Source organism: Cupressus sempervirens, chromosome 7, assembly GCF_028749045.1.
Source record: "Cupressus sempervirens isolate cs-2001-9-10 chromosome 7, ASM2874904v1, whole genome shotgun sequence".
Classification (NCBI taxonomy): Eukaryota; Viridiplantae; Streptophyta; class Pinopsida; order Cupressales; family Cupressaceae; genus Cupressus; species Cupressus sempervirens.
Window position 1 is genome coordinate 49614038 of NC_143124.1, and position 22037 is coordinate 49636074.

A 22037-nucleotide genomic window follows, 5' to 3' on the forward strand; every position below is an offset into this window, starting at 1 on the left:
TCTTATTTATCATCGAATTGTAGAAGTTTACCCTTACAAGATTTCTTCCTATTCTTATTTAGGATACAATATTTATATATTATCTCATTACACCAAATCACTTCGATTCTCCACCTTCCATACCACTTATAATCTCTCACATTAACCTGATTTGAATTTCTTAAAAGTTAATATCTGAAAATCCTTATCTTACAATCAATTCCAAATTACTTCTCTCCAACTTCCCTTGCTTATCACTGCCAACTAACTTAAATCTCCAATTGTTAACTAACAACAATTTTGAATTAGGAACACAAAGGTGCTTGGCTCACATTGACCCCTAAATTTCAGATCTTATTGATGAAAATGGGTGATATAATCATTAACGAAATACTTTCCATTGCAATATTATTCCAACTGATGTTGGCCAATCTCCTATAACATTGAAAAATCATAGGAGATCAAGACGGTTAATGAAATTTTCACTGAGACTCGCAACATACAGACTATTACCCACTTTTACACCACCACTAATCAGTGTCCTTTGTGGATCAGAAATAAAAGCAATGGCGTCCCCGTTTTCCTTCACACCCAAAATACCTGCTGGTCCAACAATAGGTCTTATCTTCAGTCGATGGGGATTTATGATACCCCAAATCCTCTTCAAAGGTGGTTTCAGTTTCAGATATTTCAATTTGGGATCTTCATCCTCTGTTGTTGTCTATCAAAAAGACATTGAAAAGGTCAAGTTATACATCTTGTACACAAAAAATGAAATCAAATTTTCAATGTTCATAAAATAGAACACACCACTATAGAATCAAGTAAGAAAATAAATATATAATTTGATAAGTAGATTTATTAATGCATAGCCTGGATGCACTGCGAACGAAATGTTGTGAGCAAAAGAGGGATTCAAAGCTAAATATAGTTTGATGTGATTAGTAATCAGATTTTAGAATTCAAGTTTGTCAAAACAAGTTGAAAAAAATGCCACAAATGACATACATAGTTCTTTCCAAAAAATATCTTAAAGCATTGAAAACATTCTTCACTCACCCGCTCTCCAGAGAAAGAGAATAAGAGATTTTCTGGCTCCTTGACTTTGATATAAAGGAAAAATTTGGAATTTTTAAAAAAAAAAGAATGTAAGAACATTATATTTACCCCCAGGAGTCCAATCCAAAATGTGCCATCATCATCCACTCTGACATTATCTGGATATGCCGGTAAACTTTCTACAAACGGTTCAACTTGGCCTGATTTGTTTCCCTTCAGCCAATATTTGGGACACTTTTGAGAGTAAGTTTCACAGAATATAAGGAAATCTTCTTGAGCAGAGATGGCCACTCCATTAGGGTAATCAAGGTCGGTGAGCAAAACAGTGGAGCTTTTGTTGCTGGGATTGTATTTAATGAGCAAGCCCAACGTGGCATCAGTGAAGTAAATCATACCATCTTTTGAAACATCCACTCCATCCATTCCTCTGTGATAGAATAAGAAACAAATCATTTTTAATATGATGGTAAAATAATATTTTTCATCCAAAATCATTAATTGTTTTTCAATTTATAAATATCCAATGATGCAAACATGACCTGCATTGTTCTTTGTCAACGATTTTTTTGACTTTTACATGTTTTACAGCCTTTAGAGTTAGTTGAGTAATTAATAGTTGCAAGTTTAATAGAACTTTGGTTTAATAGATCTTTAACAAGCAAAGTGAATGATTGGCAACCCTCAAGCATTTTGCAAATATGGCCAGAATATAAGAAATATATTCAATTTCAAAATTCATATAAAGGGAAGTTTGTGAGCAAATAAGATACTTGTTAGAAACCTTCTCAAGCCTATCTTCCACCAAATCTGGATTATGGTTATTTTACCAGGATGGATACAATAGCATAGGCTACTCGTATTTTTGTTTAAAGCTTGGTTTTAAAATATTAGTTCAGTAAAAATTTCAATTTAACTTGCTGTAATGATGTCATTCACATCGGCTTTTGCTAACCAGTAAACTATGTTCCACGCTGCTACAGAGACTCATTTTGGAGACAGCAATCAAAGGGCTATTGAATTTCTTAAAATATATTAATATAATAGAAAGAAGGAGATGGAAGAGAGATGTCAATAAATGATAATGGTTCAATCAATTTATTAAAAAAATTATGAGAACCTTTTCTACAAAATATTTACACAACTCATAAAACCTAATCATGTATTTCAATTTTTTTAATTCAATAAAATTAAACAAAAAGTGTGTAAGATTAATTTATTTATCAACAAAATTAATGCAAACGCTAGGGAGATGGGGAGATCTACAGTTTCTTCTTTCCACTCTTTTATTAGATCAGTAAAGGAATTCAACAAAGTCGCATTATGCTTCTTATTGATTTGTTAGCAAATTCTGATTTCACCCCAATTCTTGAGTATATCCTCTATCTCTTGCAATGCTATCTTATGAAACTACAACAATGTCTTAGCTACACCGTACTATTTTCATTATGAACTTAAAAAATTAAACCTCTAATTGAACAGTACAATAACTTACTTGAATTCCAATATGTCACGTCCCTTTTTGCCTAACACATTAATAAATGAAGGAAGGCTAATATTAGACTATTATTTATTCTCCCCATAGACTAAAGCATTAAGTTAACAAGAGTTGCACACAGCTAGTGTCCCTGCCTAAGATAGGAGAGTAGAAGAAAATGTGTGTATTGTTGAGTGATGCCCAATAGATTTCTCCTTGTTGAGAAGTATGTGGTTGTTGACTTCTCACTGTTGAGGAGTCTGTCAAACTTGCAACATCATTGGCAACGTAAAGTAGTGTGGGAGACACTTTGGCACATGAGTGAACAAAGTTGCCTAGTCAGTAGGGGATTAATTCAATTGGTGGCTCGTAAAGGTCTGAAATGAACTCAGCAATTCCCTGAGTTAATATTGAAGAGAAACCAAATGTCAAGCCATCAATGCACCCAAGAGCTCAACATCACAATGCATGAACTATTCTGGTTGGGCGAGCCACCCAAAGCAGTCTTTTCCCTAATTTGTTTGCACAGGAAGTTTACAATATGGCACAATGTCTCAGATATGAGATGCAGTGGCTTCAGAGAATGCATTGAATGAAATGTTTTATAAATTGCATAGAAAATGCATTATGTAAAGTAAGATATAAAACAAATTCCACCAACTTTCTCCTTGCATATGAATGATGAATGCTAAAAATGAAAAACGATTAGGTGAAATTATACAACACAAATGCAATAGGAAGGTGTAAAGATCTAATTGACAACTTTTGCCATCATTTTCATCACATAGAACCAACGCCTTGGCCAATGTCCTTTGTGTCTGCAGCCTTCCTGTGTGTACTAATATGGATATTTTGGCATAGGGATGGACAATCATCAAAACACAAAGGATAGTGATTTTGCATTTTAAATGCCTCGCAAGTCTATGTGCAAAGTGGAAAGCATAGATCAGGCATGTGAACACACAGACAAGGTGTTTAATCTATTTGAAAAATCTATCAAAGGAATGTGGTCTCAGAGGATACCCTATTTGCAGATCATACAGAAAATAGATTTTTTTATCAGCTTTAGAAACTATCAAGCAATTAAAACAACAGGCATTAAACCAAATTCTACAAACTACACCAGCATCCTCACATCTGCGTTGGCAATGGGAGCTTTGCAAATAGAGTATAGACAAGCAGGTGAAATTCATGATTGAACAACATTTTCCATTATTGTTTATGTCCTTGTGATGCAATGAATGACATAATTTTCAAGTACTACTTAACAATTATTTTGGCATGTTGGCATATTTTTAATTACTATTTAATAATTGTTTTAGTATGCTGCCATATTGTAGATCATTTAAGGATTTTGTAATATTGTGAATACTTAAAAGAACATTTTCAATGATAAATTTTATTGTGATTTTCACATTTAATTATGCATTGCTGATTAGTACTTCGAGTTAGAGGATAAAACATTTTAAACCGTATGCCATTGCCAATAGTTTGACAAAAAAAAATTGAAGGGAAGCAAGGAAACAAATATATAAATTAAAAAATAGTAGCACACAACATGGATTACTACAGCTGAAAACTTATTTTAATTGCTAAAAATCACCACGAAAAGCCCACTAAAAATCATATTAATTGCTAAAAATTGAACTTTCCCTTAGATGGGTTGCCTCATTATTAGGATTTTGAATTCAAAAAAGAGAAGAAAGATCTGAACCTAAGATGGATCCGTCCATCTTGAACAATAAATCTAAACAGTCACTTGGTAAAACAAAATCAAGCATTACAAATTATAGGAGATCGTAAACATCAAACAATAGATGTGTAATTGTGGTTTTCATTTCTAGTTATTGCAGTCAAATATGATGAATAGCCACTTTCAACTCTAGTGGGTGCTTACCAAGGACAATTTCAGCTGCTGGTGTAGAGCTTGATCGCCTATGCAGCTCTACTTTTATTATTATAGGGTTTTAGCCCGTCCACAACAGGTTCAAAACAACATAGCAAACCCTAGTAAGAATGCAAAACATTTGGAAATGCTCCACTATGAGAAGTTTGAGGTGCAAAACAACAGGTTCAAAAGTACCCTTTTCTAGTAGGCAAAGTAGTAATGCATTCTTCTCTGGTGTCACATCCCTATTTTTTGTATAATTATAAAATATTCTTTATAGACGTTGAGACTTCATGGTAAGATGAGTTGATTAGTTAAATTGTTATTCATTATGCTTTCATGTGAAAATGAAGTGTTAGTTATTCGTTATAGTTTCATGTGGAAATGAAATGTTAGTTATTCGTTAAGATGTTATATAAATGGAATGTAGTTTAGCTAAATGATTATTTAGCTAAACCATTTAATGAATTGGCTAAAATTCTTTTGCAAGAACACGACGGGGGAGGGTATTATTGTCAGTGAGAGAGATGGGCATGAGGGCACCACCTGCCATCGAGTTAGTCATGTATGAGTCCTAAACCACCATGGTCAAGGAAAACTGAACTAGGCAAGCAAGGGTATACCATGTGACCACAATGAGCTAACCCGATCAACACATGTAATAAAAGACAAAAGTATTTTCATGAGTATAGATCAAACTAAGAACAATTTGTTACATTTAAGAAACAGGCTAGTCCTCCTTGCTATATCAAACACATTCTAGTATAATGATACTCGTGGTACTTACATTTGTAGATGTACATACATGTATATAGATGTATGTATATATTCAAATATAACATGCATGTATGTATATGTAGACTTAAAATATAACATATACACAAAATACGTATATGTAGAATATTACGTGTATATATGTGTGTGTGTGTACATACACATATGAATATATGCAACTATAATAGGCACCATTCTAGTAAAATATGAAGAATAAGGATACTAATAATTCCATCTTATATCAATGTTTTAATATTATTTCTCCATCAGTCGTTGATATTAATTTCCATCAGCCTTTTGGTTTTATCAACCTTTTTATTTATGACTTTTGATTATGCAAATCAAGAATGCAACTGGTGATCGCCACCCTTCTAGACTTCTTGTCTATAACTCACTGGGGAAGAATATAGTTTGAAAACCAAGCATGGGTGAGACACAGCGAGCCATCTTTCTAATACCTGTGATTACTCTCATTTCTAGTAATAGACCTATTTGCAATCTAAATTCCTTTACAAACAGCCATACTATCCAGCTCTCCACTATTCTCTGTCTACAATCTAGTTTCCTAGCAACTCGAATTTCTTAAGCATTTTTGCACCTCATCTAAAATCAGAGATCGGATTTATATAAGGAGTCATGCCAGGCATCTGCAAAGTTTTTACCAACATCAAGGGTGACATTCCCTCTGAAGCATCCTTCGGTTCTTCCTCTTTCTTTCATTATTTTCTAAATGGAAGCTCTGAGATTGAGTGTGTGGTATGAATGTTCATTTGTGTATGATGAGACAGTGCCAAAATGAATGGTTATATATAATTTACAGTCATCCAGTAGCGAATGCTTTTATATATATGAAATCAGCTTGTACTACCTGTTGTTTATTTCATGCTTTTTCATTTAATAAGTGGAAGGGAATAACCAAATCTTTGCAATCTTATACAGGAGTATAATCCATATGCCTTTGAGATAAGAAAAGGCACCATCAGAAAGTTATGGATATTGTTCATAAAATACCAATGAACCATTCTTTATAAATTTGTTATAAGCCCAAGTTGGGCAAGGAAATCTTGTTTGTAGTGAACAAAGTTTAATTGAGAGTTATGAACAGCCACACCGACATTCATCAAGGGTCACCAGCAAGGTTGAGATGAAGAGTTTAGGCTGATACCAAATGATAATGTGAAACAACCTGCAAGTCAAAAGGTGAATAATAAGTACTAAACTAAACAACAAATGAATGTAAGCAAATAAACTAAACCAAGTTAGCTCATGATGCTCAAAGGGGTATGATCTTGTCAAGCAGTAGGTGATCAAGAACACAGTGTCCATGTAAATCCCTGGCCAGGGTAGGTTTGGTGGCTTAATATGCTGCTATGATCACTGGTGGTCAGGATAGCTTGAAAATCGAATGGATGGGTGGATGAAAGGTATTCACAACCTAGCCGGTTGTGAGCTGACACTCTAAAACCAGGATGCTCGGTGGCAGGATAGGGGTGTCCCATGCCTAATCTTGCGCAAAGATGGCCTTTCTTAGTAGAGATTGTGTGGGGATACTTAGGGTCCACGGAAGGGAGGTTAAGCCTCTGACAATGCTTCCACTCCACCTAATGTCAGGACTTGCTCAACACAAAAAGATCTGCATTTATGTCACCATCTTTTACCAAGTATTTTACTTTTGTATATATTTTCAAAGTTTAGTTGAAGTTATGACTAGTTAGTTATTATTATAATCCTATTTCGTATTTGCAAATAGTATAATTAACTAATTGAATTAAGTTGTCTTTCATTCCAATGATATGAGTAGTTAACTAGAATACACTTGATTTCTATTGCAACTGTTAATCCCTTTCACTTGATTATGTAAAGTAGTTGTTATAACTATCTTTCATGCATATAAATTATGGAAAGTAGCATATTTTTCATTTATATTAAATAGTTAAATTATGGTTGAGAAATTAGCATGTTACATCTGGGAGAAGTTTGAGGTGCAAGACCTCATTGTCCACCCTTTGTAAGTAGGCAAGGTGGTAATGCACTCTTCTCCGAGAGAAGTTTTAAGTATGAGACCTTTTCCATCCTCTGCAAGTAGACATGATGAATCCACCCTCTGTGAGTAGGTATGGTGGATGTCATGGAAGAAATTCCATGACTATGCATGTCCACCCTCTAGGAGTAGCCACGGTGGAAATTTTGTGTGGCACTCTGTGACATTATTTTACTGTTCTTTTCTGATTCACCCTCTAGAAATAGTTATGGTGAATATTGTTATGCTGATAAAATCTGTGATGAGATTTTGTTGCAGCAGTGTAAACTTTTCATGAGATGACAAACTGAAAATCTCTGTCTTGCTAAGAGGAAGTGTTGAAATAGTAGCTTCAAGATAGATCTTTACCTATGATGATCATCTCTGCCTGATTCAGTTCCTATTGGTTGTTGCTAAGGCATCCTGCAATGCCTCCTATTCATCTCTTCTCCTCCCTTTGAATTCACAGTTTTAAAGAACTTCATATTATTTTTTGTTGTTCTGAATGTTTGTCATCTACATTCTCATGGTTTCATCACCGCCTTCATTTATATTGGCATCTTTACTATTTTGCTGCTTCTTTTCATCTTACCTTACCTTTGTGGAATCCTTGCTGCTGATGTGTTTACTTTAGGTGTTTTCCTACATTGGCAGTTTATAATATTATATTGCTTTGAAATTTTTTTAGCTCTCCTCGTCATCATCGGGTGTGTTGCCATTCATAGTAACATTTATTTGGATGCGTTGTTTCTTATTCCTGGAGCTATAGTTTTTGTAACTGCCGTCTTTCTCATGCAAAGGATTTCTTGGTATATTTGTTGGCTTTTGTTAAAGATTGTAGCCGTAATAGAGATCTTTATCTTTGATTTTGCTACATGTTGAAATAGAGATACTGCCTCTATATCATGTAAACAGCTGGAGAAGATATTTATGATAATATTTGAGATGACATTATATGACGGGACGTGTCATGCAAAAAGGCATGCGTTTGGAAATATGAAGACTTGATTTTGGAAATTGAAGAGACCTTCAATTGTGATATGAAGAGTCTCTCAATTATATATATATCTATATCTATATCTATATTGTATCAAGTAGAAAGCATTGTACTTGAACATTTTTTATATCAATAAAAGAGACTTTTCTGGTGTGGCTGGGTTTTTTTCCCTTCTAACTAATTCCTAGGATAAATTCTTGTGTTTTATTGTGTCTATTTTTTATTCTATTTTTTCTTTAATGTTGTTAATCTTTATTTCTGGGCAACACATCAACAGCTTTAAGTGATCATTCATGGTGTTCACTCTCTACCCCGATCTATCAGAGATTTGTTTTTCTGGAGTTATATGCAAGCACTAGCAATAAATGTGCTGGGTGTGATTTCAGAGAAAAAAAAAATCTTGTATTGAGAATTCTGCAGATATTATTGTATTATGCTCCATATTAGCCATAGTGGTTGATCATTAGCTTTTGTTGTCTGTAATTAGTACATCGCAAGAATTTAAATTTTCCGTCCTTTTACTATTACAGAGATGTAAGTGTAATCAACCTAATTCTGAAGTGAGAATTTGGTCTACTGTGTTGTGTATTCAGTGACATGTGAAGCAGAGACCTTGTCTCTAGTTAGCAGATTTTATATATATATATATATATATATATATATATATATATATATATATATATATTGTGAATGGTTTTGTTCCGTGTATGAGCAGTATTGTGTTATATTCTAAGCCCCATGCATGTTCAGCAGTATTACGCTCTGAGAGTTGTAAATTTGTGTATCGTGGATGCTTAGCAGTGATCTCTGTTAATTATGTAAGCTCTGATCATTGAGAGATCATTGAGCATTGAAGGCTTCAAAGGGACTGAAATCTTGTAATTAGTTTTATATTCTAATTAAAGATTATCTTTCGGTGGGCTGGATTGTTTCCCTCAGTGAGGCAGGTTTTTCCCAAGATAATTTCTAGTATTCTCTAATTGTTTTGATAATGCAATCTTATATTTCTGATTCATAAACTCAACAATTTCCTATTGACAATCCTAACATTTTGTTAAAGTTGTGTGATTTTTTGATTTGTTTGTTATTTTGTTTTGAATGGAGAAATTAATATGTAATGTCCCCAATTTAGCAAGTCTCTGGAGTTTGGTTTTGTCAACTCATCGTCGTGACCCTCATGAGCTGATCAGCTGATGTCTAGATTTGAGGGTCTTTGTCGAGAGATTGCTGTTTTTGGACTTACTATTTTTAGTAAGTTGCTCATGGCCAGTTGCTATTTTTGGATTGAGCAGTTCAGGCAGGATGATTCTCTGGTTTTGGATATTTGGTCTCTTGTTGGATTTTCCTTATTGAAGTCATATTTATTGGTGAGCTTGTTGGCTTAATGATTATTTAATTCTCATTTAATATTCATAGTACTTCATATTATAAAGTGTTATGACTTTATATTATAAAGTTGTTTTTTAAGCGAAAGGTGTGAGAGTGCAGCTGAATGGCTGAAATGGTGTTATAGATATGGCTTTTGGTGAGAAGAAACACATCTTGAATTATATATTTTCTTGTTCATTTCATCTGGCTGAGAGTTTGAAGAATTCATGAGATCATCTCTGATAATTGTGCTGAGGTAAACAATTATTGAATTCTCCTGCTGTGTCTATTGTGGCTTGGAGATTCTGTTAGTGATCAATTACTGATTTGTGGAGATTACATTCTCATGCTGGGAGTCTACATTTTGAATTCTAATGGATACAATCTCTGGCTGGAAGTCCACATTATTCTAGAGGTGGACGAATTAGTGTTGAGCAACTTGCATACTGGCCACCATGGATGGAAATGGAATCTAACTGCAAATATAGGTGGGATGGCAACATCATTTTAGTTGCATATCATATTACAACCTTATGTTGGAGATGAAATGCATTGCTGAGACTGTGATTTCCCTAGCAGTCATGTGGGTGTGTTGGAGACCACAAGTCGGCATCAAACCTTGCATGTCACTTGTTCTCAGCATTAGACATCAACGGCCAGTGGACAGTTTAATTCTGTGGCTGAGTATTGGCAGCAAAGAGGCACATGTGAACAACAGAGGGGTATTTCATTACACAGTTTGACACATAGCAAATACAAACCAGGTGACATTTCAATAAGTGTTTGTATTGTATGGTTTTTTCAAATAAAGTGCAAGGATTAATCTGTTCTTATCTGTCTTTATATTATCATTTCAAATTCCTCGAAGTAGATAACTTGGTTTGTATGGGGAAAATATCAAAAAATTGAAAAAACTTAAAAATATTGCAAAAACAATAATTTGTGCACCAATCATTTAGTCGAAACCAGTTCAATTCTTTACAATGGTATCAGAGCAATTTCTTGCCAGCCTGTAGGAATTGGGCTCGGAATCAGTCATTAAGTGGTCAATAATTGATCTATCATTTCCTATCATGGCAGACAATAGGAGATTTGTGTCAAGTATGCACTACACCCGGAGGGAACAAAATTCACCTCCCAGAGAAGGAGAACTTGAGATTCAGTTTGGTACAGTCGATAGCCCGAGTGGTTTTGGTGGCATTGGACGATGGGTTCCAAATGTTGAGGTTGATAGAGATGCCCTGTAGGCATTTAGGAATATCGCAATCAGGCAACAGTAGATGATAGGTGTTCTCCACAGTTGTCTAACACCTTGCAGCAATTGGCTTTGCCTTGGGATCGGCGTAGAGAGAGAGCTCGAGATATTTCTGTTGGTTCCCATAGGTCACTTGTGGATGCGGGGCTTAGGGCTTGTTGTGAAGTTTTCACATCATCACCCCAAAATTTTTGGGGACCCCCTTTTCTTGATCGCCTTAGCAATAATTTTTGAAGTTGTCCAAAAAATTTCGGTCTTATAAAATTTTACTTCTTGGATGCCTTCGGGTCAAGAGGGAGGTTAAATTTATTTTTCACCCGATTTTAAGCTTGATTTTCTCGAAAGACTAATTTTATCCTTAGGCCGAACAAGTTTCAAAGAACAACACTTGGCAAGATAAAATTGTGAATTTGTACTTAGACAATTTTTTTGAAAATTTGGATATAATTGTATAAACTTGAGTAATTTTCAAAAAGTGAAATTTTTGTTAGATTTGGGTTTTTTGGAAAATCTTGAATTAATTTTGTGATGGTGAAATCAAATAGAAAAATCGATTTTAGACTCTAGAGAAATTATTTTATTTTTGTTAAAAAATTAAAATTGCATGGCAAAATTGATATTGGATTAAATTGCAAAAATTGATGTTAAATGGATTAAATTTCCCTTGAATATTTTAAAATATTTAAAGAAATTAGTAATTTAAAATTGAAAAATTTGTTTTTGGCTTACCAAACCCGATTTTTAATGATATATTAATTACTAAATCGTCATTAAATGGAACATTTAGCATCTCCAAGGCTTTATTAATTTTATTTTTGCAATTTTCATCTAACTGGCAATTTAATAATGCAAATCTTATTATGGCAAAATCAATATTTGACTTATTATTTAATTGGGACCGGATTGTGTACTAATTAATGTTTTTTGTTTTTTTCCTCTCCTAGGTGCAAATCGGCCAACTAGGGAAGGCAAGTGAATTGGGTATAAGAAGGATCTCCTTCCACTTGTCTCCTCATTCTTCCATCTTCCTCTTCCATGCTAGGGGCAGCTCTTCCTCCTTGGACGATTTTTGGCAAAGGGCAAATTTGCATATGATACAGGTAAAGGACAGACTAACGGAAGGACAATTCCCCATGGCAAAGATCTACAAAAGCAAAATTGGCTGCATGAAGGAAAAAAAGGAGTCAGCAGATCATCGAGGCTCACAATGGCAGACTTCAAATTAGAATATGGCGATCTCATAGTGCTTCTCAGCCGGATCGGATCATGGGCCTAGCTCAAGGTATGCAATCCGAAAACTAGATGTACTTCTTTATTGACGAAATTGCAAATGGAAAGGGCAAATTTGATTGGGATAGAATTATAAGTAAAAATCTAGAATTACAACTTAGGGTAATGCAAAACTAGAAGCAATTCCACATGGGGTCCTAGCCCTTCTATTTGATTGCAAGCCGGCAAAGGTTGAAGTGCGAGCTTTGGTGAAGAATGAAATCGGGTGAAGGGCGAATTTGATTGAAGATTGAGATTCAAGAAGCCCCGCAATTTCAAACAAGAGCAGATTAGTAGAAAAGATTTGAAAATATTTGAGGTTGGGCAAGGCTTGGCTATTCGTGCAAGCTAGCTTGGTTGGATTTGTATGGGAAGGTTGGAAGACCAGGAAGGTTAAGAAAGGCAAGGATAATGGGGGAGGTTAAGTTCGATTTTAAGGTAGTGGCCAAGAGCAAGGCTCTCAAGTTGCAAAGAAGTTCACATCCAGGGAAGCCACTGAAGCCAAGACAAAATTACCCCAAGTGCATGAAGACCTCATCCTTTCAAGGTCAGGACATCAAGTACAAGCAAGTTCGAGTGGTGATGAGAAAATTTCTAAGGACAAGCTCAAGCATCCAAGTCTTCACCTTATCTCAAGGATTGAATAGATTTATAAGATAAGGTCGATGAGGTGGCACTTTCATGTGCATGCAATCAAATCATGCCAAGTGTCCTATGTTCTCATTGGTTGACAAATTATTGTAATTTTCTCATTGGCCCACAAAGTTGGTGCCCTCATGTAATTGGTTGAATAATGATAACCCTAATTAGGGTTTGTAAGATATAATCTTGGCCCTTGATTTTGCCTCTTAATCTCGGTCATTCATTGTAATTTGGAGCCTCTATATAAGGCCATTTGCTCTCATTTGTAATGGTCGGAGAAAATTGTTGCATAAGATAATGCCAAAATTGCCTTTCTTTATCATTGTTGTGACTTGCATGGTGATTAAAAACATTTGGTATTGTTGCATGGTTTCTACTTCCACTAGTTAGAATAAGATTTTCATTTTGAAGTTGCTAAAATAGATTTCATTTCAAGTTGCTAAGTAAGATTAAGAGTAGATGGATAGTTGCATGGTAGCATTAGTGGATGTTTGATAGGGATCAATAACTAGGCCACTAGCATCCTAGCGGCTTGTTGGGAAGCCTTGTGTGGTAAACTAGTTTATTTTCCTTTGAATCATTGCATCTATGGAGGTGGAGCCGCTAGTTAACTTTCATTAGATTCAATCCCCGTTCATTTGCTAATCTTTCCATTCATAGGAGTAGGAGTAGAATAGCAAGTAGTTAGGAGTCGGAGTTTTGAAGAGGAAAGTTGGAAAGGCGTAAGTCGTAAGAACATTTAACCTCCATCACCATCACCTTCTCCATCATTATCATCTGACATTCACACTGAATCACAATCACCATCATTCCACCAAGGACCAAGTTATCTTCAAATGAATAATGTAAGCCTGCCTACATGATTATCAGCAAATCACATCGATATACTGAGTTAGTATCCACAGGTGTAAGGAACATTGAAGTTATTGCTTATGTCTTCATAAGTATAACTTTTCAAGAGAGAAATTGTGTGTTTAATACTTCGTACCAAGTATTTAACTGCTAATATGTTATGTAGTGGTACAAAAACTGACATCAACAAGGCTAACGACAAGCATAGGGTCAAGGATCATGTCAGGATGGATGATAGGGTGGATAGGACAGGCTATATTGGTGCTCAGGACAAGCCACAGAGACCCACTTTCCTAAGATCGGAATTAGATGCAATTAGCAATACCTCTAAGGCTGCCCCATTTGTTGACGATGTTCTGACTCATTTTTCATGTATGGGATGCTCTTCCTCAGGCATTAAAGGATAACTTGAGTTTTGACACTGAGCTTCAGCAGGCAACTGGTAAAATGACATTGGCTCATTTCGATGGGAGTAGTCGAGTGACTGCTAGAGCTTGGTCCACAAGCTCAACATCTACCTCGCTTTGCGTCCTATGACTGAAGAGGATGCCATCAAGTTTCTTGTGTTGCACCTTGATGAAGTTGCGCACGATTGGTGGTACCATGGCTTAGTATCTCTCTATCATGATCAAATCATATCATACCAAGAGTTTGTTGATAGGTTGATAGAACATTTTGATAAGAAGAATCCTAAGATTTATTTTAGGGAGTTGGCTCAGTTACGACAGACAACTAGTTTGGATGCATTTATCAGTGAGTTCTAGAGGTCCTCAGTGATGGTATATGACATATCTAAGAGGAGGGTTATGTTTTTCATTGAGGGTCTTACTAAGCCACTCGGAGGGTGGGTTAAGTCATTAGATCCCCCTTCATTGCAGGAGGCAATGAAAAAGGCCAGTAATTTAGAGGTCTCTACACCTAGAGGCAAGTTTGCCTCAAAGCCTGTTGCATCCTCCTATGATAGGACACCTCCCCGGGGAGAGGAGAAATCTGAGGGTAAGTGTCCTGCTGCAACACCTTTGGACCAGGAAACAATTAATGATTTGAATAGGAGGAAGTTGTGTTCTACTGCAAGAGTCCCTATTATGTTGACCATGACTGTCCTATGAAGCCTATGGGCAAAAATAGGATGATGGAGTGGTTCTACGATGATGATGGCAGTGCTGAGTTTCAGGAGCAGTCTAGGGATGATGATCAGGATCAGCATAGGAGTGATGATGTTGAGGAGGTGGATGACTCTAACCTCAAGGTAGCTTACTTATCCAGTAGGAGGAAGGAGGGAGCTTTTAAGATGCGTGGACTCATAGCTGGACAAGGTATTGTTGCTTTATTTGATAATGGAGCTACTCAAAATTTTATTGATGCACATTTGGTTACCAGGAGAGCTATGGAGATTGACAATTTTAACGGCCTACAGGTACAGGTAACTGATGGTTACACCTTGAAGTGTAACAAGATGATTTTAGATCTTCCTATGAAACTTAATACATATGCTTTTACTACAGATTTTTATGTGGTAGACATGGGGGGATAGATATAGTTCATGGTATGGCTTGGTTATACACACTTAAGGATGTCTACTTGAGTACAAAGAGGATGGAGATGAGATTTATCAAGGACAGGCAGCCAGAGGTTCTTAAAGCAATTCGTAATGATGAGCTGAGACAGATCTCTCTTCGACGCATACAGCATTTGGTTCGTCATGAGGATATTATCGATTGGGTAGTGGAGTGCAGGATTATGCCTACTCAAAAGGATATTAAGGAGGTAGATTATCATCCAGATATCCAGCAATTGAGAATTAAACACTCTAAAGTGTTTAATGATTTACCCACTAGTAGGCCACCGGATCGTGGGATTGAGCATATCATTGAGTTGGAGGAGGGCACTGAGCCCATTATGATCATGCCCTATCACCATCCAAAGAGGCTCAAAGATGAGATTGAGAAGACCATACAAGGGATCAGGGGCATATTAGGCCAAGTAAGTCCCCATTCGCTTCTTCAGTTGTTCTGGTGAAGAAGGATGGCACCCTCCGAATGTGCACTGATTACCAGATGCTGAATAAGAAGACCATTAAAAACTGGTATCCTATTCCATGGATTGATGAGCTCGCTCATGAATTGCATCAAGCAGAGTATTTTTCGAAAATTGCCTTAAGGTTCGGCTATCATCAAATATGGGTTAAAGAGCAAGATATAGAGAAGACAACATTCAGGTATCATTGTGGGCATTTTGAGTTTTTGGTCATGCCTTTTGGACTTACCAATGCTCCTACTATTTTTCAATCTACTATGAACAGGGCATTCCACAGTCAGCTCTACAGGTTTGTGCTGGTTTTCTTTGATGACATTCTGGTTTATAGCAAGACTTGGGATGATCATGTTGTTCATTTGGATACTATTCTGGCTATAATGGATCGGGCTTCCTTGTATGCCAAGGAGTCCAAGTGTGCTCTTGGTATGACAAAGTTACTTTATTTGGGGCATATTATTGGTGCTGATGGAGTTCGCATGGACCCAGATAAGATCTATGCCATTGTGGAGTGGCCTACACCTGAGAACCTGACACAATTGAGAGGGTTTATTGGCCTTTGTGCCTTTTACCATAGATTTGTGGTCGGTTTCTCATGACACATTGCCCCCTTATAGATTTGACTCGTAAAGGTGCTTTCCAGTGGTTGGCCCAGGCGCAAGAATGTTTTGAGAAGTTTAAGACTATTATGACTTCATGTCCAATATTGGCTTTGCCTGATTTTTCTAGGCCTTTCGATTGGCATTGTGACGTTTCCGGAGAGGATATTGGTGTCATTTTATCCCAGGATCAACATCCCATAGTTTTTGAGAGCAGGAAATTGTGGGGTCCCAAGACAACATTCGGTGTTTATGATAAAGAGATGTTTGCTATCATGCATGTTTTGGCTAAATTCAAGCAATATTTAGTGGGCAGCAAGTTTTGCATTAAGACTGATTATAATAGCCTGAGACATTTCCTGAGGCAGAGGGATTTGAATGAGAGGCAGCAAAAGTGGGCCAGCGAGCTACAGTCTTACGATTTTGATATCTCTTATATCAAGGGGACTCAAAATGTAGTTGCAGATGCTCTTTTGAGAGGACCTCATCTTTGTATAGTTTCCAATATTTCAGAGGATTGGAGACATTTAATTATAGCCGAATATGCCAGGGATCAGTGGGAGACCAGTATTGTGGATGGTAGTATTCAAGATGATAGATATTCGCTTTCAGAATAATTGATTATTTATAAGGGAAGGATATATTTGATTCCAGAGTCGGATGTGTGAAGGATTATCTTGCGAGCATTTCATGATTCTGCTATGACTGGTCGCCCAGGGTTTTTTAAGACTTACCGGCAAGTGTGAGAAAGATTCACATGAAAGGGATTGAAGGTCGATGTTCATCGCTATGTCAAAGAGTGTTTGGTTTGTCGGCAGAAAAAACATGAACACACGTATCCTGCTCGTTTATTACAGCCATCTCCTATCCTGAAGTGGGAGGGCATTTCCATGGACTTCATTGTGGGCTTGCCTAAAGCTCAAGGATGGGATTGTATATATGTGGTGGTAGATAGGCTCACGAAGTATGCTCATTTGTTCCCTATTACCACTACCTATTCAGTTGTGCAGTTGGTTGAACTATTTTCCAAAGAGATGTTCAGGTTGCATGGTTTACCTAAAACCATCATGACAGCAAATTTATGAGTCATTTTTGGCAAGAGATTTTTAGATTATGTGGGACTAAGTTGACCCCTAGCACCAGCTACCATCCGTAAACTAATGGACAAACAAAAATAGTAAACAAGTGGGTTGAAGGTTATCTGTGGAATTATGTCTCTTCTCAGCAGAAGGCGTGGGTAAAGTAGATTCACTTATGTCAGTATTGCTACAATTCCACTCATCACATGGCTACACAGATGTCGCCTTTCAGGGTTTTGTATGGGTACGATCCACCTAGTTTCATGAATTTGTTATGTGGTGATAGTAGAGTGCCGAGTGTAGGAGATATGTTGCAGGATAGCCAGGATGTAGTAAGGTCATTGAGAGATAACATACAGAGAGCTCAAAATCAGCAAAAGCAGTATGCTGATCAGCGGAGAATAGTTTGGACATTTCAAGTGGGTGACATGGTTTATTTGATGTTGCAGCCATACTAGTAGTCTTTGATCAAAAGAAGTGGTGATGAGAAACCTAAGACGCATTATTATGGTCCCTTTCGTATTGTGTTGCGGGTTGGTGAGGTGGCATATGAGTTGCATCTGCCTGATGCTAGCAAGGTTCATAATGTATTTCATGTTTCACGCCTCAGGGGGGCTTTGGGTTGCCATGTGATACCTTCTCCTGTATTATCGCCATTGGATGATGAAGGGAGATTGGAGTTGATTCTGGAAGTGATTCTTAGTACTAGAGAGAGGCAGTTGCGACAAAGGACCATTCGTGAGTTTTTGGTTAAATGGCAGAATCTACCAAATGAGGATGCTACGTCGGAGCCTGAGGATATTCTACAGCATTCGGATTGCGATTGCTTGAGGACAAGCAATCTTGAGAAGGGAGGACTGTAATGTCCCCGATTTAGCAGGTCTCTAGAGTTTGGTTTTGTCGACTCGTCATTGTGACCCTCGTGAGCTGATGTCTGGATTTGGGGGTCCTTGTCAAGAGATTGTTGGACTTACTATTTTTAGTAAGTCACTCATGGCCAATTGCTATTTTTGGATTGAGCAGTTCAAGTAGGATGATCATCTGGTTTTGGATATTTGGTCTCTCATTGGGTTTTCCTTATTAAAGTCATATTTATCGGTGAGCTTGTTGGCTTAATGATTATTTAATTCTCATTTAATAATCATAGTACTTTATATCATAAAGTGTTATGACTTTATATTATAAAGTTGCTTTTTAAGCCAAAGGTGCAAGAGTGACGCTGAATGGCTCAAATGGTGTTATAAATATGGCTTCTTGGTGAGAAAAAACACATCTTGAATTATATATTTTCTTGTTTATTTCATCTGGCTGAGGGTTTGAAGAATTTCTGAGATCGTCTCTGATAATTGTGTTGAGGTAAACAATTATCGAAATCTCCTACTATGTCTATTGTGGCTTGGAGATTTTGTTAGTGATCAATTACTATTTTGTGGAGATTACATTCTCTTGCTAGGAGTCTACATTTTAAATTGTCATAGATACAATCTGTGGCTGGAAGTCCACGTTATTCTAGAGGTGGACAAATTAGTGTTGAGCAGCTTGCATACTGATCGCCATGGATGGAAACAGAATCTGACTGCAAATATAGGTGGGACGGCAACATCAGTTTAGCTGCATATCATATTACAACCTTATGTTGGAGTTGAAACGTCTGTTGGAAGGCCCACGTTAACCATTGTTGAGACTATGATTTCCCTAGCAGTCATGTGGGTGTGTTGGAGACCACAAGTCGGCATCAGCCCTTGCATGTCACCTATTCTCAGCATTAGACATCAACGGCCAGTGGACGGTTTAATTTTGTGGCTGAGTATTGCCAGTAAAGAGGCACATGTGAACAACAGAGGGGTATTTCATAACACAGTTTGACACATAGCAAATACAAACCAGGTGCCATTTCAATAAGTGTTTGTATTTTATGGTTTTTTCAAATAAAGTACAAGGATTAATTTGTTCTTATCTGTCTTTATATTATCATTTCAAATTCCTTGAAGTGGATAACTTGGTTTATATGGGGAAAATATCAAAGAATTGAAAAAACTTAAAAATATTACAAAAACAATAATTTGTTCACCAATCATTTAGTTGGAACCAATTCAGCTCTTTACATAATAATATGTAATAATGAATTTTTCATTTTGGATCAATTAGAATAACCACTCCTTGCCTTGTGGATTTTGCCTATTTTGCATCTAAATTTGGTCGAACAGAAGTTTTCAAGTTGATATTTTGTAATTATCAGCTACTTCAAGGGTTTCTATGTGAGATTTGTCTCATGGAGTGTAAACTTGTGGGAAACTGCAATTCAAACGAAAAAATCCAATTCCATGTTTAAAGAACAAATAATTTTGTATGGAATAAATGTGATGTCTTGTGCAATTTGTATTCAAGAGAGGTGTTTGGGGGCTGTATTTAAAGACAGATTTGTTAGGTGATTCTGATCATAGTAACGAGAATCGCGTGAATCGGCGAAGGTGGGCGATTTTTTTGGAGTCGAGAATTGCCATACCCGATTTTTTTGGATGAATCGCATGAATCGCCGGTATCGGCAATTCATCAAAAAAATCGCATGAATTGGATGAAAAAATCGGCAAGAAATCGCCCGTGGCCAGAAAAGTATGGAGTTGTAAATTTTAAAAAAATAACTTTTTTGAACTTTCTTTTTGACCTATTCTATTTGTTATAACCCTAAAGGGCCTTCTATTTGTTAAGCATGAGTAGAAGAGAGGAAAAGTGAGAGAGAAGAAGAGGCTTGAGTTGGAGCCTTGTTTTTATATTTTGTTTACACTGTATAGATATTAATAGTGATACTGAATCACTGATAGACATACGTTTCAAACTTTCATGGATCTTCATCTTAGATTTATACATACATTTATGATATGATGTCTTATAGATCTTCATGATTTCATCTTACATACATTCTATGATTTGAGTCATTATGATCATTTGATTTTTATTTACTTCAGCTAGCCTACAATTTACATTTTAGTACATAATGATAGCATAGTTACGTATGTGATGAATTTTATCTTTCATGTTTATGTATGTTAAGTTTTAACTTCTATTTGATCATGTTATAGTGTGTTTAAGTTATATTCAATAAAGGGTGCATGAAATAAGTCTTAAATTGTTAAAATCTCTACATTTAAAGGGTCTTTTCAAATTTACCGATTCACCAACGATTCACCCCTGATTCACGATTCGATTCGGCCGTGCCGATTCCGATACGATTCCGATTCTCGTTACTTTGATTCTGATACAACAATTTTAAAATTTCTGATGTTTACAATGTCAAAAGATTTGTAATTGGAAATACAATTGAATGGTACTGTCCATAGATGGAAAAAATCATAGACTACTTGTCGAGTTTTTCAGCTCAGAAAAATTTTCAGAGAAAAACTCAGGTTGAGGAGGGCAAGTTTTTAGTAGAAATTCTCACTAGCGTCTCTTTCAGCGTCTAAAAGCAAAAAAACATCATTTTTTCAGCTTAGGGGCAGGAGGATTTATAAAAATATAAAATTTAAGTATTTCTCATACTATAAATTATATTTGTATAAATATTGTCAGGATGTTTGAGATAGGTTTCAGCTTCATAGGAGTTACAATGCAGATTCTAGATTTTGAGGGTTTTCAAAAACAATCAAGCTTAGCCAAATTTCAAGATTCAGCATACTTTCAACAGTGTTATCTCCCACAACCTGTCCTCATTATTTGAGGTCAAATTGAAGCTAGAACAAGGATTATCTTAATGATTCTAATCCATTTTCTCACAAAAGACTTGGTTTCAATTCTATATTCCTAAGTCCTCACAAACTTAGCTCAACCACTTGCTCACACCCAAGACGAGCATTATTTTCCAACATGTTAAAATTGCTCAAACTCACTCTCGGACTATTTTGCTATGATGTATTTACTTCTAGTTTTATAGAAACTATTCACTATGATATATTTACTTTTAGTTTTATAGAAACTAACTACAATGGCGTATATAATTCTAGTTTTATAGAAATTATTTACAATTTTGCTTCCCGCCATCAGCATTCCACGTGAGAATGCAATTTTGTATCCACTTTGCATTTATATATATCTAAACTCTGCTTATTTCTTTTGTGTTCTCATTGGATGTATCTTCTCTCATTGAATTTTACAAAAAAAAATGTATTTTTAATTAAATTTTAAGTTGTTTTTTAGGTTCCCGAGTTTATTCCCCGATTTTTTTTTAAATGCCTTAGTGTTTCCCGAGTTTTTTCTTTGGGCTTGGTAAGTTCTTTCCAAGTGAAAGTTTTCCATCTATGGTACTGTCTACAAATCACAGGTTGGTGTGAGCCTATATCCCCATTGGTTGTCCTAGGTAAGAACTCTTTAATTTATAGCTCCAATCAACAGCCTAGAGATAAGGTGAAAGCAGATTTTCTTCTTTAGTTCATCAAGATTTTTAAGAATCACACAAGGGTTCCATTTACAAAATTGAAAGAAAGCTTTGTAGAAATTGTTAAATTCCTGAGGACCGCTGAAAATGTAATTGCACTGCCATTGTATCTGGTATGTGTTTTTCTAATGCAGCTATCAATATATTTATATGGAGAAAGAATTATGAATAGACATGTCTATTCATAATATTAAGCATTATAATTATATATACAAATTGAATATTATATCTTTCTCTAATAGATAAATAATAATAAAATATATATGTATATATATTTATATTTATGTACACCATATATATATATATATATATATATTTT

General features: G+C 35.9%; 1 protein-coding gene across 1 annotated transcript in view; it reads right to left on the reverse strand.

The window, feature by feature from the left end:
* Window positions 1–312: 312 nt before the first annotated feature.
* The window catches only part of LOC149545424 (protein STRICTOSIDINE SYNTHASE-LIKE 7-like), a 32654-nt gene continuing 10929 nt past the window's right edge, over window positions 313–22037 (reverse strand). Inside the window, exons 3-4 of the mRNA XM_089790646.1 lie at window positions 1147–1465; window positions 313–700 (exon numbers count right to left, since the gene is read on the reverse strand). Coding sequence (XP_089646772.1) covers window positions 431–700; window positions 1147–1465 — 589 coding nt within the window. The 3' untranslated portion in view covers window positions 313–430. The remainder of the gene's footprint in view (window positions 701–1146; window positions 1466–22037) is intronic.